At 49.9% G+C, this 24,082-nt stretch overlaps 2 protein-coding genes across 5 annotated transcripts in view; one reads left to right on the forward strand and one right to left on the reverse strand.

Annotated features, from left to right (window-relative positions):
- Positions 1-20,819, forward strand: part of LOC111153158 (mitogen-activated protein kinase kinase 1) — an 82,198-nt gene extending 61,379 nt beyond the window's left edge. The window contains exons 6-13 of one of the 2 annotated variants that reach the window (XM_022511967.1): positions 8,854-8,978; positions 10,967-11,168; positions 12,481-12,545; positions 15,047-15,108; positions 15,503-15,548; positions 15,891-16,004; positions 18,637-18,638; positions 20,809-20,819. In XM_022511967.1, coding sequence (XP_022367675.1) covers positions 8,854-8,978; positions 10,967-11,168; positions 12,481-12,545; positions 15,047-15,108; positions 15,503-15,548; positions 15,891-16,004 — 614 coding nt within the window. In that variant the 3' untranslated portion in view covers positions 18,637-18,638; positions 20,809-20,819. Of the gene's footprint in view, positions 1-8,853; positions 8,979-10,966; positions 11,169-12,480; positions 12,546-15,046; positions 15,109-15,502; positions 15,549-15,890; positions 16,920-18,636; positions 18,639-20,808 lie in introns of those variants that run through there. The other variant, XM_022511966.1, reaches the window with a different exon arrangement.
- LOC111153159 (small nuclear RNA activating complex polypeptide 5) lies at positions 15,882-22,164 on the reverse strand. Of its 3 annotated transcripts, XM_022511969.1 has the most exons (4): positions 22,057-22,164; positions 20,605-20,694; positions 19,652-19,780; positions 15,882-16,106 (listed from the first exon to the last, which is right to left on the reverse strand). In XM_022511969.1, exons 1-3 carry the CDS (start codon positions 22,144-22,146, stop codon positions 19,658-19,660), a joined length of 303 nt encoding a protein of 100 aa, XP_022367677.1. In that variant the 5' UTR covers positions 22,147-22,164; the 3' UTR covers positions 15,882-16,106; positions 19,652-19,657. The 3 variants fall into 3 exon arrangements, with proteins under 3 accessions (XP_022367677.1, XP_022367676.1, XP_022367678.1); XM_022511968.1 differs by lacking the exon at positions 15,882-16,106 and having other exon boundaries at positions 19,000-19,783; positions 22,057-22,152; XM_022511970.1 differs by lacking the exons at positions 15,882-16,106; positions 20,605-20,694 and having other exon boundaries at positions 19,000-19,780; positions 22,057-22,152.
- Between the last annotated feature and the right edge of the window lie 1,918 nt (positions 22,165-24,082).

Raw genomic sequence — 24,082 nt, forward strand, 5'->3', positions numbered from 1 at the left:
CAAGTGGTGGGAGTCCGGTAAGGGATGCTTGAAGCACTCAAGGGGGTTCTTCACGGTCCTGCCCAGGAGCTGGACATTGTCCTAGGCAGCGGAGAACAAAGGAGGGGTCCTACACATGAAAGTCAGGTGAGCTATCCTTTGAAGAAGAGAGCCCTGGCTGTTGTGGCTAAGATGAGCTGGAGGGGGGAGAGGTCAGTTAGGAGGCCGTTGGCATGGTCTAGTAAGAGAAAGTGTGGGTCAGGACAGTAGCTCGGTGGGGGGAGAGGGGAACAGGTACAGGGGGATGTGGTCAGGGTTTGTTCTGGGAAGCCCCTGGAGAGCCAAGGGCACGTGCAGTGCATTCAGATGGGGAAGGGGGAGAAGGGTTAGAAGACTTGCCCAGGGACTGGTCCCAAGCCGGCTGTGGTGCAAGGGAGCATGAGGCCCAAGCCTGTGCCTCAAGGCTGTACCTGATCCCTTTAGGAGAGTCCTGTTGGGCCAGGCTGAGGGTCCTGGAAGAGCTGTGTCATGTTCCTTCTCACGTCACAAAGCCTCATTTCTTTCTTTTTTTTTTTTTTTTTTAAAGATTTTATTTATTTATTTGACAGACAGAGATCACAGGCAGGCAGAGAGGCAGGCAGAGAGAGGAAGGGAAGCAGGCTCCCTGCTGAGCAGAGAGCCTGATGTGGGGCTCGATCCCAGGACCCTGGGATCATGACCTGAGCCGAAGGCAAAGGCACAAAGCCTCATTTCTAAGGGAAGCCTGGGGCTGGGACTGGCACTCTCCTCAGTTACAGATAACTTCTTGAGGAGGACCATGGGCCCAGGAGAGCATGCCTGAGCCAGAAGTCAGGTGATCAGGCGAAGAGCAGATGTCATTAACTGTAGCTCAGGATGGAGCCCAGCTTCTGCGGCCCCGCACCACAGAGTGACCACGTCATCTAGTGGTACATCTTGGCGTGAGGCTGGCAGCCAGCCGAGCAGGGAGCCTGGATATGGCTCTTGATCCCTGGACCCCCAATCATGACGTGAGCTGAAGGCCACTGCTTAACAACTGAGCCACCCAGGCGCCACGGTTGTGCCTTACTCTGGTGGAGTTTTGGCTACCATAAATACAGTGATGTTACTAGAAATTCTCTCTCACTTGGTATTTAAAAACGAGCAGATCTCCGGCTCTCTCTACTTTTCCTTTTTCCAGTGTCTTTTCTCCCCCCACCTCCTGCTGCTGAGCAAGTTAGCCTTCAGCAGGTCAGAACAGGTCTTTTAGCTAATTTCCCTTTCTTGAATTGTGGATGCTAAGCATCCAAGTCAGTGTTGTTTTCCTGCCTGCAGGTGGGTGATTGGCTTTGTGATAGACCACAGATCGTCTGGCCTCTGAATTGGCCTGCATCCTGCAAAGGGAAATGTGTGCTTGAAGGCAGTTTCTTTTCTTCCTTCTTCTTCTTTCTCTCTCTCTCTTTTTTTAAAAGATTTTATGTATTTATTTATTTGAAAGAGAGTGAGCAAGAGGGTTTGCACAAGCAAGGGGAGAAGCAGGCAGAGGGAGAAGCAGGCTCCCCACTGAGCAAGGAGCCCGATGCTATGCGGGACTCAATCCCAGGACCCCAGGATCATGACCTGAGCCGAAGGCAGACGCTTAACCAGCTGAGCCACCCAGGCACCCAGAGGCATTCTCTTTTAATGGAAAAGTTACTTTGTGATCTTTGGGAAGGGACATTTCTTTAAGCCTTGATTTCTCTGTCTGTAAAATGGGGCTGTTCTGTCAATTATTATTAAGGGCTCATTGAAAATAAGAGACTAAGAATCAGCTTTTCCCATGACTGCCTTTCCCCTTTTTCTTTTCCTTTTGCTGTCTCTTACCCCCGCCCCCCCATCCTCTTGAGTATAATCCTATACCTTTTGCTGTGGCTTTTGTTACATCCTGTTTTAAAAATGTTGATCATTTCTTAGAATGGCATGTACTAATGAAAACCAAATTCTGAAAAAGAGAAATGGATACAGAACGCTCCCAGTAATGTCTCATTTAATTGTTAACATTTGCATGCCTTTTGGGTCTGGAGATGAACACTGAATTTGCAGAAAGGGGTGCACAAAGGTAGAAAATGAAAGCACTTCAAAACTAATGAATCTTGGGAGGGGAGAAAAAAAATTAAATTGCACTTGGTGGCCTTGGTTGTAAGAAGTGGAGAGAGGAAAGAGCTGCATGTTAGGACCTGGACTTTGTGCTCTGAAAGTTCCCTGCTTGAACTCTGCTGTTAGGCAGAAGGAGGTAGGAAGCAGCCTCGGGTTCCCCTTTAGCAAATTTCTGCAGGCAGGACCTTCCCAGAGCAGGAGAAGGAAGTGAACTCTTCCTCACCAGGAGCAGAGAAGCCTTTTTCCTCACTGCCAGACTTAAAGGATTTGTCATCCCAAAGTCAGATCACATTCCTAGATAGAGCTTGTTATGTCTATAACGTGAGTGTTCCCCTTGCCCAACCACAACTTTAAAAAAATTGAGATAAGATTGACCTAGAACATTGTGTTTTGAGTGTGCGGTCTGCCGATGGAATGGGTGCATCTTTTGGGAAACGATCACCGCAGTAAGTTTAGCTAATATTCGTCGTGACATGATTACATTTATTTTTCTTGTGATGAGAACTTTTAAGATGTCCTTGGAGGGCTCCCTGGCTGGCTCGGTCAGTAGAGCATGCAAGTCTTGATGTTGGGCTTGTGAGTTTGAGCCCCAGATTGGGTGGAGAGAAAAAAGATGTCCTGTCTTAGCAGCTTCCAAGTGTACGGTCCCGTATTGTTAACTCTAGTCACCGTGTTGTACGTTCCATCCCAGGATGATTTCTCTTACAACTGAAAGTTTGTACCTTCTGACCACCGTCCCCTGCACCTGAATAAGGACTTTTCTGGAACTTTGGAGTACAGCTCAACATTTGCCCTGTCATTTAGAGCTTAATTATCGAGGCTCTGGATAATGAAGAGCCTGAGTGCTACTGTAGCCTCTGCCATTGGCTTCATATGTCATCTTGAGAGACGGCTCCCTGACTCTGGGCCTCTGTGTTTCTCATCTGTACACAGGGGTGTATGGGGCTTGCTTCTCCCCATTGTTGTGAGGATTAGAGAGGCCTGTGTATTTAAAAGCCCTGGCATAGGAGGTCTTCGTGGAACCAGAGCTTTTGTGGGGTCTTCCCAGGCCTGGGCTCACCCGCCCCATCCCCCCACCCTAGCCTTGCAGCCACATCCGTCCTCCTTTGCTTGGGGAAGGCAGCGAGGGGGGAAAGCTGTGCTCTTGGGAAGGTTGGGTGGCAGAAGGTTACAGTTCATGGCTAACTGAAAGGTTTGGGATTCTCTCTGAATGTTAATTATCTTTGCTCTTTAATTGGCTCCCTGAGGTCATGGATAAGGTAACTGGAGGTGGCTCTGTGGAGACCATTATTTGACATACCAGGGTCAGCCACCTTTCCCTTCTGTTTCTTCACCTTTAAGAGAAGGGTTAATAGGGATCTGCTGGTGTTGCTAAGAAGAGGTCATTTGAGGCCGAAAGGAACCATTTAAAAATCTCTTTGCCTCTGTTTCTTTAACCTTTGACTCCCTCACTTATCCAAAGTCCTCTCCCTTTTGGTTTTAGCCTTTGTCACAGATGAGCCAGAGTGTGGCTTCCAGGGGTCACTCGGTTTGCTTCTCCGGAGCTCTCTTTTCTTTCCTCTTCCTCCTCTTGCTTCTGTGCTCCCCAGTCCCTCCCTTGCATCTCTGCCCTCTGTTCCTTCGCGCCCCATCTCCTTCCATCTTGTGTCCCCAACCCCGCCCCCATAGGGAATGCAGATTCCTGTAATAGTCTTCTCTGCCAAACAAAAGGAGGTTCCTCGAATATAGTACCCTTTGGTGGGCTGACCCTCTCCTTGCTCCATCTGCCTGCGAAGGACCTTGCCCACTAGTCAGGCTGGCGTTGAGCCTGGCTGGCTGGGAGAATTCAGGGCACAGTCCCCAGTGCCCTGAGCATCCCTCTCTCCTTGCCCTTACCATCATACCCACAGGCACATGTTCTTGTTACTTTCCGTGTTCTGTCTCCCCTAGTGGTGATGGCTTTGAGGACACGGACAGGAACTGGGTCCCTTTTTACTCATAGCTCAGTTGTAAGTGTTTATAGAATAACCCAGTGACCCACTGAATTATTTAATCCAAACCCTTTGTTTTACAGGGGTAGAGAATGCTCAGAAATTAAGTTAAAATCATTTGCTCTTGGGGGAAGAATCAGAAGGCTTTGCACAGTAGTTATTTCTGGGGCAGAAAATAGGAGAGAAGAAAATACTTCATCCACTTAGTTTTTTCATGAAAAACTAAAAGGAGGTTTCATAAAACCTCCTTGTTTGTGTTTGAAAAAGGGCTTACCTGTTCTCATTGTTGTGGGGGCTGAGCAGGATCAGGGCCACAAACCTTCACCTCTCATAGGTTTCCTGGGGTAGCTTGTCAGCCTGCGGGCCTCATGGATGCTGGATGCTTCCTTCACAATGCAGCCTAGCCCACCAGGTCCTGGGGCTCCTCCCGGCCTCGCCCTCCTGATGTTGGGGGCGAGAAAGGGCCTTGGGAAGCAGAGGGGACCTGGGCCTGTGATTTCAGCAGTGGTTGAGGTTGCTGCTGGGAAAGCTGTGGGGGGAAGCAAGATGAAGCAAGCCTCCCAGGGCTCCAGGAGCAGGACAGGAAGGGGGTGCAGAAGAACTCGGCACCCGGGAAGCTGAGGGGAGGGTGAGTGGGAAAGGTGCACGGTTCACCTGCAGGGACCAGCACAGTTAGGGGGGCAGGCCTGAGCTTGGGGCCTGGGTCATAGCAGGAAGCTGGGGAGGTAAGGCCAGAGCAGTGGCAGGCTGGGAAAGACCAGCTGAGAGGCAGGGGCTGTCCTGCCAGAGAAGGACAGTGAGCACAGGCCAGAGGAGGGAGGGCGGCCATTGTGGAGAGCAAAGGGGGGGATGATGACAGGCGGAGGAAACAGTCTGTCTGGACTTGGGTGACATGGACCTCTTCTGCCCCCAGAGAAGAGCCTGATGGGGCGGGGGCCGCCAGGGGAAGCATGCATTGGCCTGGAGGCTCAGCCGCTTGCTCTGGAGTTGAGTGATTTCAAGGCCCAGGTCTGCAAGCAGCTTCTTGTCTGCCCTTCCAGGTCACCAAGCAGGGCTGTGTGCCTTGCCTGTGGCCCCAGGGTGTGGTCCAGGCAGGGAAAAGCCCTCAGGATTTCCCTCTGCTCCTCGACCCATCCCCCATGGTCTCTGCAGCCTCCCAGGCAGTTTCCTTCCCTGGCGGTGGGGGAGGCCGGAGCTGACAGCCAGGGATGGAGGAAAGCCGTGTTACATAAGTTTGGAGAAAAAGAGGCTTGCTTGCCATGTGAATAGAAATCAGATCCCAGCAGTGACAGAGGCCATGTGGCCACTCCTGAGCAGCATCTGAGGCCTGGAGAGAACCTCTGAGCCAGCAGAGGAAGGAAGAGTGGGTGGGGAGCACCTGGGGGGCTCAGGTGGTTAAGTGGCTGCCTTCAGGTTGTGGTTCTGGGATTCTGGGATGGAGTCCTGCATCGGGTTCCCTACTCAGCGGGCAGTAGTCTTCTCCCTCTCCCTCTGCTGCTCCCCCTGCTTGTGTTCTCTTTCTCTCAAATAAATAAATAAAATCTTAAAAAAAGAAAAAGCTTGGGTGGAAGTGGGTGGGGGCTGCCCTCTGTTGGGGAGGGAGGAAGCAGGGCTCTGGTGCCGTGAACTGCTCATCGTGCTCATTGTGGAGGGTCGCCTGTGAAAGAATCCTTTGTCCTGTAAGGGGCAGGGGTGCCGTGTGCCATGTAAATGCCCACCCTGCACCAGGTCGGTCCTGGTTACCATCGGGTGAGGTCACAAGCGCCGTGACTATTAGCACCGCGGCACTGACAGGCGGGTGGGTGCCAGGGCTGCAGAGGGACCTGCTCAAGGCTGCAAGTGGAGGGGGGCGGAGGGGGTGGGAGGACAGGCAGGGCAGGGATTTGAATATAGGTCCCTTTAGCCAGGGGTGCTCTTCGACTTGAGAACAAGGCCCAACCTGCCTTGGGCACATTTGGGAGGTGAAGGAGGCACAGGAGTGAAGGGCTGGGGCATCCGGTGGCAAGTGTTGGAGTGTCCGGTGTGTGCTGTCCCCACAGCGCCATCTCCCAGCTATCTGTCCCCAGCTCTGTCCTGCCACTCCACGGAGCCCACTGCATCCTGAACATTATTAACCAGTGTGTTTGAAGGGGTTGCGCAGGAGGCTACACGACAGGAAGTGGCTGAGGGGAGTAGAGTTGGGTCATGTGACAGGGGGGTGGGCGAGAAGAGGACAGGCCTAGGTATCAGAGGTCTGACTTTCTGGTTCCAGCTGCACCCAGTTTCTGCTGTGGGACCTGGGCCAGGTTCCTAGACCCTTCTGGGCATTAGACTGAAGGGGAGAAGCCAGATTCCCTCTCACGTTACTTCTGATGCCTGCATTCTAGAAGTCTGTATGTAGGAGACACAGGGAGGGTGCCAGGGGTTGGGAAAGGTCTCATGTCCTGTGCCATGGTGAGGGCTGGATCTTGGGAGGACCACACCAGTGGCTCTGAGTGCTCGTGTGTGTTCACGGTGAGTTCAGAGCCATTCTGTCACAAGGGTTTTGGAGCCCCTGGTGCATGTTGGTTACAGTCCTGGCTCCTGGCCCACAGTGGTGAGGCCCTCTGGTGGAGGGGGTGGTGAGCACAGAGGCGCTTGAGCGGGAATGAGGGCTGAGGTGGGAGGCGCAAGGGAAAGGACCTACTGGAATAGGAGAGGGTGTTTTGGTTTTTGTTTTTGTTTTTTTTATAGATTTTATTTATTTATTTGACAGATAGAGATCACAAGTAGGCAGAGAGGCAGTTAGAGAGAGAGGGGGAGGCAGGCTCCCTGCTGAGCAGAGAGCCCGATGCGGGGCTCCATCCCAGGACCCTGAGATTATGACCTGAGCCGAAGGCAGAGGCTTAGCCCACTGAGCCACCCAGGCGCCCCAGGAGAGGGTGTTTTTGTGGTGTTTTTTCCCACTTTACCCTTGGAAAGAAACTTACAAAGACTTGTTCGAAACTGTTTAAGGATAAATGCAAGCATGTAGCATTTCATCGTGCTTTGCAGATACTGCACTTTTTGCAAAATGACGGTTTGCATCATTCCTGTGTTGAGCAAGTCTATACCATTTTCCCAACATCATTTGCTCCCTCCATGTCTCTTGGTCACATTTTGGTAATTCTTGAATTTTTCAAACTTTCTCGTTATCATATTTGTTACGGTGATCTGTGATCAGTGATTATACTTTGCCGAAAGCTCAGGTTAACCATGGTTAGCATTTTTTAGCAATAACGTTTTAAATTCAAGTATGTACATCTTTTTTTTAAAAGACATAATGCTGCTGTATACTTAATAGACTATCATCTAGTGTAAACATAACTTTTAAAACAAATTTATTTGGGAGTGAGTGAGCATGGGTGGGGAGCAGAAGGAGAGGGGGAGGGAGAAGCAGATGTCTCCCTGCTGAGAAGGGATTCCCCAGCTCCCGTCCCCCCACCTGGGGCTCAATCCCAGGACCCTGATATCATGATTGGAGCTGAAGGCAGCTGCTTAACCAACTGAGCCACCCAGGTGTCCCAGCATAACCTTTATATGCACCAGGAAACCCAGACAAATTATTTGACTTCTTTATTGTGATACTCACTTTATTGTAGTGGCCTGGAACTGAACCTGCCAGATCTCAGAAGTGTTCCTGTCCTGCATTCATCTGAGTATTGAAGGGAAAAATAATAAAATGGGAATAGTGGTTCTAGCAGTTTTGGCTTATGGGGATTGGTTTTTTTCCTCTATTTTCCAGATATTCTATAATTTCTGTAATAGTGTCTCTCTTACTTCTGTCAAAGACTGTCTGTCTGGTTTATGCTTTGCTCCTGGGTATGACCTGCGTACTGCGTGGCTCCTACTGCTGATGTCTGCCCACAGAACCCTGGCCTGGGGATTTTTACCAAGTCCCAGCCTCATCTCCCCACCTGTAAATGAGAACACTGGACTCTTCTGCCCACTTGACAGGGCAGTGGTTTGAATCAGGGGAAGTGGGGGAAGAAAAACATTTGAAAGTTAACCTCCCTCTGCAAAGGGAAAGGCTGATGAACTAGTAGTCATGGGGGCAGCCGGTGGGAAGTGGGGAGGGTCCAAGTGCAGGGAAGGGGTTGGGGCTGATTCTGGAGGCACTGCCTTGCCTGGCCCCAGTAGGGCAGCGAGGGGCTCTCCTTGACTGACAGTGGGCCTCAGCTCTGTAGGCTGTTTGGGAAATCACTTCCGAGAAAGGCAATCATAAGGCCTCACTCCCAGCCTCTGCCACACGTATTCAGAAAATGATGCTCTGTGCTTGGTATCAAGGTCAAGCATTGAAACTCCTGCCCCCATCCCATCTCCCTTTAGTCTCTGGTCTGTAGCCTTAGCAAGCATACAGGTTTTATTAGTTTTATTTTTCTTCCTGCCTCATGATCCAATCATAGATATTCAGTCTTGCCAGTAAGGGTGATTGAAGCAATGAAGTTTGAAATCTTGATTATTCGTGATAACTGACTACCTCCTATGGGTCATGTGTTCAAGTTCGGATTCTCAGAGTGGGAATCTGCTGCCTTTCTGTCCTCCTTGTACAACAGGTGGCCATTTCTTCTCCTGAGAATCATTTCCCAAACCCTGAATAAGGGGGCATAAGAGACCTTGGTGTCCAGCGTTTGCAAGCCAGGGGCTGGCTCTGTGAAGGTCGCAGGTGCTTGGACTTATGGTCAGGGCTGGACTGTTTGGAGAATGTTGACCCTTCTCCCTCCCCAGTCCACCCGTGTCAACTCCCTCCCTTTCCGTGTTCTCTCCCCTGCAGATGTCAAGCCTTCCAACATCCTCGTGAACTCCCGTGGGGAGATCAAGCTCTGTGACTTTGGGGTCAGTGGGCAACTCATCGACTCCATGGCCAACTCCTTCGTGGGCACAAGGTCCTACATGTCGGTATGAGCAGTGGGTTCCGTTTCTCTGGCATCTTGCCTGGTGGGGATAGGAGCCAAGCGGGTAGCTTCCCCCATGGTGCCAGGGGCTGGATGATGGCAGGGAGGAGAAGGAAATGAGGGAGGAGGCATCGGTGGCTGCATCGGCATGTTCTCTTCTCACCCCCATGCCACAAGCTTCACAGGGGCAGGGATGGGACTGTGGGGGGGGGGTCTCAGTTGTCCCTAGGGGCTGGCTTGGGGCCTGGCATGTGGTAGGTGCCCGTGGAGTGCTTGGCAAGTAGGCTAATGTTTGGTTGACTGAACAGGTGGTAGTTGGCTAGTGTGCTCCAGAGAAGGATTCAGAAAGGGGGAGATGTGACTCTGGGTGAGTGGGGATCTCCGTGGAGATCCAGGCGTGGATTAATCCGGTGGGGAGGCAGAGGCTGGGGCATCCTGGCACACAGGGTGTTTTCTGAGTTCTCTTCCACATCCTTGAGTGAGCTCATCTGATCTGTGTGGTTGCCCCATGAAGAGCAGATTATCGCTCCCATTTTAGAGATGAGGAAAGGCAGATACAGAGCCTGGACTGAAAGCCAGTTCTCCTTGCCAGTTAGTCCCCTGTGCTCAGCACGCCCTCACTTGCCCTTTGGGTCTGATTCCACACCTGCTTCCGGCCTCCATGTGTGGAAATTGATGCCCACATCCTCATTCCTTCTCGCCCGTCCCCTGCCCCCACCCGGGCAGCCATGTCCGCATGACTGGCGCAGCGCTGACCCACATTTCTGCCCCCTCCACTCGAGTGACACAGTCTTTCAGAAACATGAAACAGGGCTCTTCAGGTTCTTCCCTCAGTGTCTAAGAACTGAGCAGCTAGCGTTCTGGGCCACTCACCTGCCGCTGCAAAGTTCAAAATCTGTCAGGAGGCCCTGGGACCCGTTGATCAGGGTTAGTGGTTTAGGTGTTTGTGGTTACGTGGTCAGTTCCAAAATAGTCCAGTGTTTGAGTTAGTGAAAATTCCTATGGGAGATATTAATATTAATGATGTCCAAAAACACATACAGTGGTCAGGATGAGATTTTTTTTTTTGTGGAGTTCTTGAAATAACATGTGCTATTTCAGTTAACGCTGGATAAAAATAATGCTTTGTATAGTAATATGTACATTCCCCCCTAACTCTTCCTGCCAGTAACAGCCCTTATTTGTATAGCATTTTGTGACATCTAACATCTGTTCCCATTGGGTTTGGCCTTCTCAATAACCCCGTTAGGAGAGCGGGTGTTTTCTGATGTCCGTATTGTCCTCACCACCACCTTCATCAGCTCCACTTTATAGATGAAGGAAACTGAGCCTCAGGATCACATAGTTTATAAGTCACAGAATTGGGACTTGAACCTGACCCCAGATCCTTTGCCTTTTCTACTGTTCCATGTTGTCCAAGGACAGTCAGTGAGTCTGTGGTGATCTGGTCTTAGAGCTCAACTTTCTTGACTCTCAAGGCCACTGTTCTTTCGACCCACCGCACAATTTGTTCATGACCCATGTTCTGGAAGCATGTTCCACACCCAGGTGACAAGATGAGCCTTGCAGGCTGGGCTTTGAACCAGCTACTCTGCATGTCCAAGACAGTGACAAGGCGGGGCAAAACTGTGGGTACAGTTGAAGCGGCAGCTGGGGTCCAGGCAGGCCGGAGGCTGTTAGTTGAGGGCCAGGAGGAGGCATGGGTCAGAGCCATGGGAGCCAGGTAGGATTTGAACACAGTGGTTGGAGGCAGGCCAGAGACCAGATTAAAGCAGTTAGTGGAGGTCCCAAAGAAGATAAAATGCATCAGTAGATCCAGGGCTGGGGCCCAGTCCAAGCAGGGCAGCCCACTCCCTACAGTGCACACAGGCCTCAAAGAGGCAGGGAGGCCTGAGGCCCCCCTTTGAGCCTCCACGGGGTGGGCCTCTCCCTCAGCCTCACGGGCCCGGATTAGCTCACAGGTGATCAGAACTGTGTCTGTCTCTCGTGCAGCCGGAAAGACTCCAGGGGACTCACTACTCGGTGCAGTCGGACATCTGGAGCATGGGGCTGTCTCTGGTTGAGATGGCGGTGGGGAGGTATCCCATCCCTCCCCCAGACGCCAAGGAGCTGGAGCTGGTGTTTGGGTGCCCAGTGGAGGGAGATGCGGCGGAGACACCACCCAGACCCAGGACTCCTGGAAGGCCCCTCAGCTGTGAGTGGCCTGGTGTGGCCCCCGCTTGGACTGGGGGCTTGGGTTTCGGGAGGGCTGATTCGCTGGATATTCTTCCGAGACTGCCTGCCTGTCTCTGGATGCTGGGCTGGGGCGGGAGGCAGAGTAGGCGGAGGTCTCCAGGTGGGTGTTAGATTATTGTTACTAGCAACATCTTCTCCCCCTCTGTTGAGTGTTGGCTGTGTTCCTGGCATGGCATTTAGCACTTTATAGGTGCTGTCTGATTTTTAAAAACCATGACTTTTTTTTTTTAGGTAGATTTTTTTTTTTTTTTGAGATAGAATTCATACAACATAAAATGCACATTTTGAAGTGTACATTTCAGTGGTTTTTAGTATATTCTTCATGTTATGCACCCATCATGACTGTGTTATTTGAGAACATGTCCATCACCCTAAAAGAAACCTCACTTCCATGAGCAATCACTTCCGTCTCTTCCTACCCCCAGCCCCAGTGGACCAGTAGACACTGATCTACTCTGTGTCTCCATGGATTTGCTGAGTATTATCTAATTTTAATAGTGAATGTTTATGAACACTATTATAACCTCTAGAGTCAAGGAAACTGAGGCACAAAGTGCCTGGCTTGTCAAGACTGCACACCATAAGTGGCCAAGCCGGAGTCCTAGGTGCTGAGCGCTGTGCAGCACGGCCTGCCTCTCTGATCATGCATACTGAGAATTAAACCTGGTATTCGGAAGATCCTGGCCCAGCCACCATCTTCTGATGTACTTCCTGCTGGGACATTTGTGACCAGGACGACCTGGTATCTGTCCCTGGGAGGCCCTCATAGGAGAGGGCATATATGAAGGGAGAAATAGAGGAAGGCATGGATAGCTGATGGTGGTGGGTCACTGGAGGGATTGTGGCTGTGGCCTTTGAGGCTGGACTGGGACTCTGGAGGATAGAAGGAAGAGACCCAAGTTCAGGGAGAACTAAAACAGTCCTTGAGTTACTTAGTTATTACTTCATTTTCTCCTCTCTCAGTGTAAGGAAGGGAAGAAGGGCAGGCATGATTATCCATCTCCACTGTAGCAGAGTCCATTCTCAGCAGTCAGTGGATTTGCTCGAGGTCCTAGACCTGGGGGGTGGGAGAGCCCAGAATCCTACCCTGGCTGACCAACTCTGTGGCCTCTGCTGGTCCGCTCTGTTTTTCGGCCTTATCTGTGTCTCTGCTTATTATCCATGACCCTGTTCCGGTCCCCAGGACCCATGCTCCAATCCCTAGCCTCATGTTGACAAATAACTTATTGTTTTTCTGAGAAGTGTTTTCTTTTTTCTTGTGAAATATGTAGCTTATGGAATGGACAGCCGACCTCCCATGGCGATTTTTGAACTGCTGGATTACATAGTCAACGAGGTAAGTGCTGCATGGTTTCTTTGACCTTTGTATTTGCTTCTCTTAAGCAAACAGTTAATTTGATTGGGATTCCTGTTAGTCGTTTGCGCAGTGGGGCTTCTTGGGCCCTGAGGGTTTCTCATGGGGCATCGTGCTGTTGGAGTCGGGGGCAGGTGTCCCTTCCCCAGGGAACAGCCCTGGGTAGCTCTGAGTTTGTCCCTTTCTCAGTCAGGAGCCCCCAGTGTGCCCATGCCATGCCTGCGGCTGCATTCATCAGGAAGTTCTTGTGCACTTACTGTTGGCTGGGCACTGCGGGCTGAAGGTAGGGATGAGGCGGGGTCCACAGGTGGAAAAACAGAAGTCCCTGGTAGCGAAGACCACTAGCTCCATTGGGAGGAAAGGCAAATACATACATCCCTGTAGGGTAAGGTTTTCTCTGGTAAGTGCCTTTAAAAACCAGTAGGTGTAAAAAAAAAAAAAATGACAGTGTAGAAATGGAAGATATTCACTATAGACTGTGTGGAAAATATTACAAAGTACTATGTATACTGTGGTCAATTCTTTAAAAAGTCTTTATGAAAAAAATCTATGCATGTATGTGCATATGAAGTCTGGAAATTAGGAAACAGTGGTTTTCTTGGGGTGACGGAAGTTTCTTTTGACTTATTGCTGCTGACTGACTTTAATGCAAAGAACACATTGTTTGTGTAACACCTACACCAGTAGGTTTAAGTGAAAAGAGGACAGAGGATGGAAGAGAAGGACCAGCAGTCCTCCAACCCGGGTTAGAGGGGGTGGGAAGCGGTGTGGCAGGGGTGGGTGGGGCAGGGCTGGAGGAGCAGGGCTTCAGGACGGGATGTTGGGTGGCAAGGCCAGCACAGCCGCCTCAGGGGCAGCATGGATAGTGGGTGAGAAACGACCAGTTCTGTGATGTTGGGGAAGCTGCTGGGGTGCACGGTCAAAGGCATGGCCCTGTGCTCTTCTTCCTCAGACTAGCAGAGTGACTTTTCCTACTGTGCTCTAAAACCAGACCTCAGAAAGGTCCCCTTGTCCCTTACAAACTCAACAGGGAAATCCTGCTTCCCTCCAGCAGTTAATAAATCACTGACCAGGGAGGTTAACTAACCTCTCCTTACTGTCCAGCTTTATGCCAGGCACCCTGGGACATGGAACAGAAGTTCAGGATGTGACCTCGGCTGCTTAAGTGCCTTGTGTCCGTGGTGTTCTCGAAGGCCACCCTCTACTGCTGGGATCTGAGCCGGGTGCTGGGTGGGGTGGTGGGGGGAACCACATTAAGGGAGGAGCTGGTCCCGTAAGCCGCTGCCAGTCTCCTGCTGGGCCCTGCTTGCCTTGGGGGAGGGGTGCGCAGCTGGCTTCATTACCCTCTTCACACAGGTGAGAAAGCTCAGGCTCCAGGATGAAAAGTAGCTCAGGTCCTTCCCACCTAGTGCTCTTCCGTCTTTACCAGCCACACGTCCCAGGCCGCTGGGCTGCACGGCAGCAGGTGCAGGAGCCTCACGGCCTCTGCTTTGTCACCCCTTTGTCCCCCATCCTACTAGCCTGGCCTCAGGAGGCCAAGCTGTCCGTCTCTCCTTGAGTGTTCCCTCTACCTCAGCAGGCATGACGCTCTCCAGGGTGGCCTGAGAGCTGGGACGTTGAGTCCCTCAGATGAGGCTTGCTGACTTGCTGTGCCGGTGAGGCCTGGGCGGGGGAGAGGCAGGGCTTTCTAGGCAGTGGCGGTGTCTGCTTTTCAGTGTCAGCTCGCCTGCTCATCTGGGCTGCACATCGAAGCAGCGACCTCTCGGGCACGGTCTGGAGTCGGCTCCTGGAGCTCCACTCAGACCCGGCACAGGTCATGTGAGGGTGCAGCGCATGAGCCACCTGTTCCAGGGCTCTGTCCCAGTGACCCTGCGTGGCCTCTACTGCGTACCCTGTGTCCTCGCGCTGATGCCTGCACACGGCTGCATTCCTGGCTGGTCTTGCAGACCCAGCCTTCTGTCTGCTACTGTTTTATTATCCATCTTGCACCCTTTCTTCGGGGCTCAGAAAAGGGAGACGCATTTTATTACTCTTCAGGTAGCTTCTGGGACATGCACAGTGCTGACCGGCCTGGGCTACGTCCACACAGCCCCCCTATAGCTGCTGCCGCTAGTAATTGCTGGTGTGTGTCCATGCCACACTCCAAGGTTTACAGTTGGCAGTGTCGGTGGGAAAGGGTCCCAGAGACCCTGAGGCCCTGCTCATCTCACAGGAGGATGAACTAAGGCTCACAGAGAAACAGTGATTTGTTCAGTCACTAGACAAGTGAGTGGCAGAGCACTAACCGGGCCCCAATTCTGAGTGTGCTTTGTCCAGCGGTTCCACCTGGGTGACCCCGCAGGCAGCCCCCGGCCCCCCCAGCCCTGTCCTCCCGTGGCTGGAGAAGGGCAGTGCTGCCCAGAGGTCTGCGGGGAGGGAGCTGGTGGGGAATATGGCTGGAGAAGGAAGCCAGGCCTTTCTTATGTCTTGACATGTATTTGCAGCCTCCTCCAAAACTGCCCAGTGGAGTGTTCAGTCTGGAATTTCAAGATTTTGTGAATAAATGGTAAGTCTGCGACTTGCTCTCTAGAAGAGTTATGCTGGTTTTGTCACACACACACCACCCCCCTAGCCCCCGGTCTTGGGGGAGCAGAGCTCTGCCCTTTTCCCTGCACTTTGGGGTGCCCAACTTTAGGGACTGGTCTGACTACAGCAGTGGGTCAGAACTGCTGCTTTTGGCACCTGCTCTACAGGGACTGGCAGGTTGCCTTTGGGTGGTTTACTTCAGCAAAAGCATCCGTTAACCTGCAGGCAGGCCACTCTGCTGAACAGGAAGGCCTTGGAGAAGGCTCAGGCCCTCAGAAGCTACAAGGCGTGGGGAGGGCAGGCATGTAAATGTTAAGTAACTGGAGTGGGAACCAGCGCCAGGCAGTCTCTCTCACATTATCTTTTTCTTTCAGCTTAATAAAAAACCCAGCAGAGAGAGCAGATCTGAAGCAACTCATGGTAAGGCCACGGATTTCCAATTTGTACACAAATTATTCGTTTGTTCTCGGTCAGTCATCTGCCCACTACTCCCTGAGCCCATTCCCTGCTCTGCCTTCACTGCTGTGCTCCTGCTGCCCCAGGGGCTGCAGGATCCTGAACGTCAGCCTCTTGTGTCCCCCCAGCAGTGTAAAGGCCAAGCGGGGGCCCCTCTGGCAGCAGCTGGCCACTTTAGCGCGCCCTGACTGCTGCCCCAGGACGGGCTCCAGGGGTACTTTCCAAGCGAAGCTCTAGCCCCAGGACTCTTGACCTTTCTTTTTAAGGTTTTTTAACACCACTTACTCTCCGTTTCCCTGCACACAGGTTCATGCCTTTATCAAGAGATCTGATGGGGAGGAAGTGGATTTTGCAGGTTGGCTCTGCTCCACCATTGGCCTTAACCAGCCCAGCACACCAACCCACGCAGCTGGCGTCTAAGTATGTGGGAAGTGGTAGAGAGCGAGTCCCCTGCCCAGTGGTGTGCCATGTCGCTTCCGGGCCTCTTGCCCGTGCCTGTCTCTGTTCAGACGTGCATCTCACCTATGACAAGGGATGAAGAACACAGCATGTGCCAAAATTCTATTTGTGTCATTTTTAATATTATTGTCTTTATTCTTCCTGTTCTCTCCCTAAGTGGATTGGCTTTGTGCTTGGGGCTATTTTTGTGTATGTCGATCAACACACGCGCAATGTGGAATTACAGTGAAACTTTGGTGACTGTGGGTAGTCATTCTTACTTACTGAAAATTGCACTGCTCTTTCTTCACCGTGACTGGCTAGCTGCCTGTATTTTCAGGATTCTGACACTTGGTGGTACTGCATTCTTGCCAGGCAGACCTTCCATTTGAGCAGGAAGGGGCCTTGTAAGATCCTTCACAGGCAGTGCATGTGAAGCATGCTTTGCTGCTACGATAAAGAACATCAGAAAGTATATATCATGTTATTATATTTTTGCTTTTGGTGTAGAATGAAGCAATTTCTATCAAAATCTAGCCAGAGCCCTTCACTGCCATGATAGCTGGGGCTTCACCAGTCTGTCTACTGGGATGATTGTAGACTTCTGGTTGTATTTCTATATTTATTTTTAAATATATTATGTGGGATATTTAGTGGTTTATGTCTCTTTGAGTTTTGAATTAGTGTTTCTAAAATGGTGGTTACTTTGAATGTTACAAATGGATCAAGGCATTAAAATGTATGAGATTTCTTTCCCCAAATCCAAGCACTGATGCTATTGTAAACAAGTGTGTATAGTGCCTAAAAACTGTATGAAAATCCTTTTAACCATTTCAGTCCAGATGTTTAACAAATCTAATCTCTTATTCTAATAAATATACTATCAAGTTAAAAGGATGGAAAAATGTCTACTTTTGTGGTAGGATTTTCAGTGTCTCTGGTACATACACATACACAAAGTCAGACGATTTGGCCAAGCCTTATAGTGAGGGCACAGGTGGAGACAGGAAGGAGGCTGGAAGGCAGAAATGCCACACTGAGGACAAGTTCCGTGCTCTGGACTAATGGATCTTCCTGTGATTCCAGGCTTTGGACTTTGTCCAGCCCTTTCCTCCACTTATGTGTGAATCTTCCAGCTACCTTTCCTATGGACCTGTGAATAGATCCCATCTCTTCCTGCCATTTCAACACAGGGAAAAGCAGTAGGCGAGGTGGGGCTTGCAGTGTCACCGGTGTGCTCCCAGGGGCACACTGCTCTTGGCTTGCCGTGCCTGACTGGTGTGGGAGCCTCTGCCTGGGACACCCAATCCTGTGCTGCTCTCTTCCACTGAGCAGTACTCTCCCGTCTTTTACCAGTGACTTCTTTACACTTTCTTGGAGAGGAATGGACCTGATACTGGCTTTGTCCTGCCTGTGAGGTAGCAGTGAAGTCACAGAAAACAAAGCCATATCCCACTGACCTTTGCTGCCCAAGTGACTTTCAGAACTTGAGATACTTGTGATGATGCCTGGTCAGCACCTCCTTCCTCATTTTCTTCAAGAGGGCAGGTTATAGAAAACCAAAATAAACACATCTTTAAAAACAAAAGGCCCATTTTGTTTTTAGACTAAAAACAGGACCTGGGTAAATCTCCTGAGTAGGTAGTTCCACTCTGGATCTCCTAGAGCTTGGAAGGCAGCCAGGACGTTAAAAACCGCTTTGTGGTATATACATGGCAGCTTTGGCCAGTCCGTTTTCTCTTGCCAGGAGGCTAACATATGTTCGAAGTCAACAGTAACCTACGTGTTTCAACATCCATTCAAACCGAGGTTTAAGACTCACAATTTACGTCTTTTGCTAATGGAGAGGATATGAACCGAGAAGGTCTCATTAAAATGTGCAAACTTCATCTTAGGAGGAAGGTGTAACCTGTAGTCTAATATCAGGATCTGAATGCTTTTGTGTTCAGTGTCTTTTGAGGGGTGTTTTAAATTCCCTATTTACATGCAAATGTGTGTTACATATTTCAAGAGGTTTCTTCCTAGTAATTTTTACCAAGAATGATCTTGTTCTCAAGAATGAGGTCACCTGCCTCAGTCTTGCTGTTTTGCATTCCCTTTGTCAAGTCCCTCCCTTAGACTTCCTCTTGTTGAGACACCGACAATAGTTGGATTTTTACATACTGCCTTGTCGGAATAGTCATTTTACCCACAGGACTCTGAGAGCTGCAAAGAGTTAAGAAGACAAGCAACCAGTTAGCGGCAGACCTACAATTCAGAGCCAACTTCTCTAGCTCTCAGAATCCCACGCTCCTATTTTAAATAAAACCCCTAAGTGTATAGATTGATTGCTTTTCATTGCACAACAGTCTGCACACTGTCTTCTCCAAGAAACATGCTCATTCAAACTTCTATTTAAGAGTAGCTCAAAATAACTTTTAATGAAATGTTGATTAATAAATACACTCATGTTCTCTTCTGGAACGGTTACAGAACAAGTTCTGCTTGAGGAGGTTCTTTCTGTTTTGTTTGGCTTTTCTGTTGCTTGGGCAGGGCAAATCACTTTTATAAAATTAAGCAACTACTTAACTATATATTCACTGGAAGAGGGACAGTATGGAGAAGTGAATCTCAGCTGTAAGTAGCAAGTTTTAACAACTGTTATTCTGTAACTGTCATCAGTACGAAACCCCAATCTCCCAAGCACAGTGATCTAATGGCACATTCCCCAAGTCCAGAAATGGGTTTTAAACCATTCTGCTTTACTTTTTTGCCCCAGGGGAAGAACTAATCCTTTCCTCTGTTGCTATCTGGAAACCAGAAAGCTGCGCGGACAGCTCTTTATCTGTACTTTCTTCCTTTTTTTCTTTTTTAAGATTTTGTTTATTTGACAGAGATCACAAGTAGGCAGAGAGGCATGCAGGAGGGTGGGGGGGGAGCAGGCTCCCTGCTGAACAGGGAGCCCGATGCGGGGCTCAATCCCAGGACACTGGGATCGTGACCTGAGCCGAAGGCAGAGGCACTGAGCCACCCAGGCGCCCCTATCTGTACTTTATTTCTAAGCACATTTTTCCACTGTGATGTCTCAACCTACAGGTAATGGCAGCCCCCACAAAGCCCTCTACAGTAGAGAGTTCCTACCTGCTCCACCGATAGTTGGCAGCAGCTTGTATTCTCAAGTGGCCCTCTGGCTCCTCACTTGTCATCCTTCTCTCCTAGACCTCAGCTTTGCTCTGCTCACAATAGTTCAGTGGCATCCACAGAACCTTTAATTGGTTTTCTTAAAAGAGGTATTGCTGACTGGAAAGGCTGGCTTGTATTTAAACTCTGCCCTTTGTGCAAATGCCAGACTTTCTCAATAGTATTTTAGAGGAAACTTTGTTTTGAGCATAATTACTAAATCTGACCAGAATATAGTTACAGTACCACCCGTATTGCTCAATGCTAAGACACTGCATGTCTGCTTTTCCACATGGCACTAATTTTTGTTAGTGTTCTGAAACTTGAGTTCTTGATGGAACCATTTCCTAAAGTTCTTGTTCCTTTTAAAGCCGACCAGAGGGCCCATGGAAAGAAAATTTTCTTGAAGAGACAAAAGTTCCTCAGATGCAGTAACTTAGTTCCTGTAACTAAGCTTGGTTCTTCCCTACCCTGCTTCAGGAATCTGATTCTTCTTCCTCTTCCTCCTCCTCCTCCTCCTCTTCAGGCACATGGCTCCTTGTGCTCAACTCCAGTGCCGTTTGGTTGATTGATGCTTCATTGTCAACATGAACCAACATCTGCTTTAGGCAAGGACATTATGGGTTAGTAGAAAAGACACTGGCCTCAAACCAGCAAATTCTTAAATATGTTTTAAAATCAGATTTCAGTTGCACCTTCATCCCCAACAATTATCATCAGGAGGTAAGGCCACTTCCTATTTTTCCAATTTCTACCCTGACCCTCTTACCCCCACCCCGCCCCACTGCCAAAATGGGAGGAGACTAAATGCCGTGGATTTGACAGAATGTCAAATGTCTACAACCATGGTTCGTGCATTAAGAATTATGCTGGCTTAGGTGTGCTTTCAAATGGTTTTAAATGGCTTAAATACACCTGGGAGACAAAGTGCTCAAATATGGGATATAAATTTAGAAAGAAGAATATTATACTATTTTACTTGAGGGCATTAGTAGAAGGCGATGTTGAGGATTGGAACTCACTTTTTAGCACTATGCTTTGTAGTTGAAGCTACAATCTGTTCTTAAATCCCAGGCTTACTTATTCATGAAGCAGTGGAAGTTCTGACAAACTCCTGCAAAGCTCTCCAACTCTCCCTGGGTTCACTGGAGTAACTACAGAGGTCAGATGACTAGGAGGGTGCAGGCAATACCACAGTACCTAAGAAATCAAGGTCTGACTAGCTGGTAGAAAAGAGGCTGTTCCCTGTCTAAAACAGTGATACTGAAATAGCCAGTTTATAACACTAGAACATTCTTACAAGCAATTCCCCGAGTCCTCTGGGCGTGATAATGTAATTTACAAAAAGTTTTGGTCTCCAGGCAGCACGAGCGCAGAATGCACTTTGCATTCTCTCCCTAGGCCCACACCTGATTCAACTTACATCAGGTGACTGTTCAGGTGCAGGCTGAGAAGACAACATCTCATCCCCTCTCCTAGAACTAATCATTGATTGGAGGGCTAGTTCTTCAACCTAGAAAAGAAGAGGTGAGGACACTTTGCTTACTATTTCACTGGACTACTGACATGGGTAAAATTTGCTGAACACGCTGTCAAAGGCTTACAGCATGAGGAGAAGTGAAAACAGCGATTCTAGAGGGAAGGATGGGGCTTTTACTCTTTTCCCACATTTTAAGGAAAGGAGCCAAGAAAAACCTCCAGCCCCTTCCCCCTGGGTGTACAGATACCTCAGCTGTGGCAAGACGTTCATTCCCCTAGATAGGTAAGATCTGGGTAGAAAAGCCAAGCGTGCCCTTAAAAAAGCAAGCCATCTTCTGATTCCACAGAAGGCCAATTCCCCAGACTTTTTTTCCCCAAAGATTTATTTATTTGACAGAGATCACAAGTAGGCAGAGAGGCAGGCAGAGAGAGAAAGGGGGAAGCAGGCTCCCTGCTGAGTAGAGACTGGGCTCCATCCCAGAACCCTGGGATCATGACCTGAGCGGAAGGCAGAGGCTTTAACCCACTGAGCAACCCAGGCGCCCCCAGACTATGGAATTCTACCCAGTAATGAGAAAGGGAAGGCTGGAAGAATAAAAAGTACACACACACACACACACACACACAAAGAATAGAAAAGTACAAGTGTTTCCTGGAGATCGTCCTCACCATCATACAGGACACACACCCACCGGGTACTTAATACAGGTACTAGTGATACAAGAACATAATTAAGTGCCGCCTATTAGAACTGTCCTGAGCAAAGTAATATTTAGATTACGTCGCAGCTGTACTGTGCTTTTCAGCTTAAAAATGGCCTTCATAACCTGCATCCCATTTGGACTTAAGATCCTGAAGAAGAGTTCTAAGCCGCCCTTATCAACATCATCTCACTGGGACAGAGGGTGGATTAGGCACAGGTGTGGGAAATGGCCCTGGTGCACCTAAATCTCGTCCGGGCCGTGGAATCCGCAGCAGCTGCCAGAAGAAAAGCTATTGGGAATGGCGCGCGACAAGTCTCTTTCCTCAGGGCCTCGCTTGCTTTCTTTGCACAACGGATCTACGAGTCTCCTCTGGCTTAACAATACTGGAGCTGTTTCAAGTGCCAAATGGAGCCAGTTAACGGTGGCTAGCACATACTGAAGGAGCTCGGGAGGAAGCGGTCCGCACATGGTGTGCGGAGAACCTGCATTTACGGGTGTTGGGAGCGTGGCGGGGACTCTGCCGCACGTACACATCGCTGGACCTCAGCCTAGACCTGCAGGATCCAGATTCTGACACGAGTGGGCTCGCAATATCAAACACCCTCCCCAAGGGCTTGTCAACCACCAGGTGGACGCCGCCGACGCCTAGGGTTCCCGCGGCGGCGGAGGGGTGGGAGAGAATTGGGGGTCACCTTGAGCCGGTTCAACTGGTCGTGCAAGGCCGCCTTCAACCGCAGCAGCGTCTCCTCCTCCTTGCGCAGCTCCTGAAGCCGGCTAAGCATGGCGTCCCCTCCCGCCCGCCGTCCGCCTGGCGCTCGGTAACTACGTCACGAGCCCCGCGTTTCCGGAAACCGAGCGGCGGGCTGGGCGGGGCTGGAGCCACGTGCGCCAAGGCGCTTCCGGCTCGCTGCGCGTTACCGCTCGCTGCTACCGCCTGCTGCGTGTGGGTGTGCCCGCTCTGCCCAGCACAATCCCGGGTTTTTAACCGAAAACACTGGAGTTCAGTAATCATCAGGAATCCTAAAGCACAGGGCGTGGAGCAATAAAGAACTTGAGAGGTAAAAACGGTCAAGTACCCACTTCTAAATGCTGCTTTTGAGCAGTACTCCCAGCATCGTACTTTCAGTGTTTTTGCAACAGATGGCTCTTTATAACTCCACAAACCTGCAGACGCACCTGCAGGCAGAGGCGCACGAGCCCTGTTGATTTTTGCAGGCAAGGATTCCTGGTCACAGGATAGTGGTTCCCAGGAGGCAACGCCAGTTATAACAGGAAAATAAACCATTGCTAACATTCAGTTGGGACGCGGTGCCTTTCACCGCTAAGGGATGGAGATAGATAACCTGGATCTGGATTTTAAGGTTATCAAAGGAAACCAGATGCAAAACCACCCTGGTAAGAGACGAAACATAGGTCAAGACAGGTCAACCCTTAAGGTGGTCAAGATACGCTGACGAAACAGGGTAGGAAAAAACCCCAATGTCCTTTTTTTTTTTAAAGATCTTATTTGACAGATCACAAGTTGGAGAGGCAGGCAGAGAGACAGAAGGAAGCAGGCCTCCTGCTGAGCAGAGAGCCCAATGTGGGGCTGGATCCCAGGACTCTGGGATCATGACTTGAGCCGAAGGCAGAGGCTTTAACCCACTGAGCCACCCAGGCACCCCCACAATGTCCTTTTTTTTTGTTTTATTTTTTAATTTATTCATTTGACAGAGATCACAAGTAGGTAGAGAGACAGGCAGAGAGAGGAGGAAGCAGGCTCCCTGCTGAGCAGAGAGCCCGATGCGGGGCTCCATCCCAGGACTCTGGGATCATGACCTGAGCAGAAGGCAGAGACTTTAACCCACTGAGCCACCCAGGCGCCCCCACAATGTCCTTTTGGACACACTTCTCTGCGATATACTCAACGTACCCATCCCTTCACTAAAACTGCAAAAACCCAAGTAGTTCTGGAAAATGCTTCTGACACCCTATACTATGGGTCAAAATACTGAGGGTAGCATTTCCTCTAATAACTGCACTCTATCACAGCAAGTTAATAGGAACCTTTGTGGAGGAACCATCAATTAAAAAAAATACTTTGACAGAAAGATACCACAAGCAGGCAGAGAGTGAGGGGGAAGCAGGCTCCCCACCGAGCAAAGAGCCCGATTTGGGGCTTGATCCCAGGACCCCAAGATCATGACCTGAGCCCAACTACTGAGCCACCCAGGCGCCCCAGGAACCATCAATTTCTTATTGCTGTGCCTTGAAGTACATAGATCCTGCCCTCTTGTGGTATTGAGAAAAAAAACCTCTTATGTAATTTTACCTGTTTCCAAGATGTAGTTTTTGGTTTTGGAGGGAGGAGTGATATATCTTTTTTAAAGATTTTATAGAGCAAGCCTGCAAGTGAGGGAAGAGGGAGAGAATCCCAGAATACTCACTTAACTTGGGGCTTGACCCCATGACCCATAAGCTCTTGACTTGATCCAAAACCAAGAATGGATGCTCAACCCACTGAGGCACCCAGGTGCCTGGAGGAGTGCTAAATCTTCTAACAGATTCTGCACATTTAAGAAGTCTTTTAACCACCTGCATCTCAAAACATTACAAACTGATTTTTTAATCTGGATTTATGCAGCATTCTTCTTCCCATCCAATGGCATGGACTGTAAACCAGTTTTTACACCAGACTCTAAAATGGAAAACAAGAGGCCCAAATTATGAGGGAACAAA

This window comes from Enhydra lutris, unplaced genomic scaffold, assembly GCF_002288905.1.
Source record: "Enhydra lutris kenyoni isolate GAN:26980312 unplaced genomic scaffold, ASM228890v2 scaffoldscaffold31, whole genome shotgun sequence".
NCBI lineage: Eukaryota > Metazoa > Chordata > Mammalia > Carnivora > Mustelidae > Enhydra > Enhydra lutris.

What these genes read in the sequence shown, in the direction of transcription:
- LOC111153159 (XM_022511968.1), bottom strand. Translation starts at nt 22,146, where the DNA reads ATGCTTAGCCGGCTTCAGGAGCTGCGCAAGGAGGAGGAGACGCTGCTG. An exon ending in ACCAGTTGAACCGGCTCAAG is followed by an intron (nt 20,695 to 22,056) that starts GTGACCCCCAAT and finishes CTTCTTTTCTAG; the next exon opens with GTTGAAGAACTAGCCCTCCA. An exon ending in CACCTGAACAGTCACCTGAT is followed by an intron (nt 19,784 to 20,604) that starts GTAAGTTGAATC and finishes CCTTGCCTAAAG; the next exon opens with CAGATGTTGGTTCATGTTGA.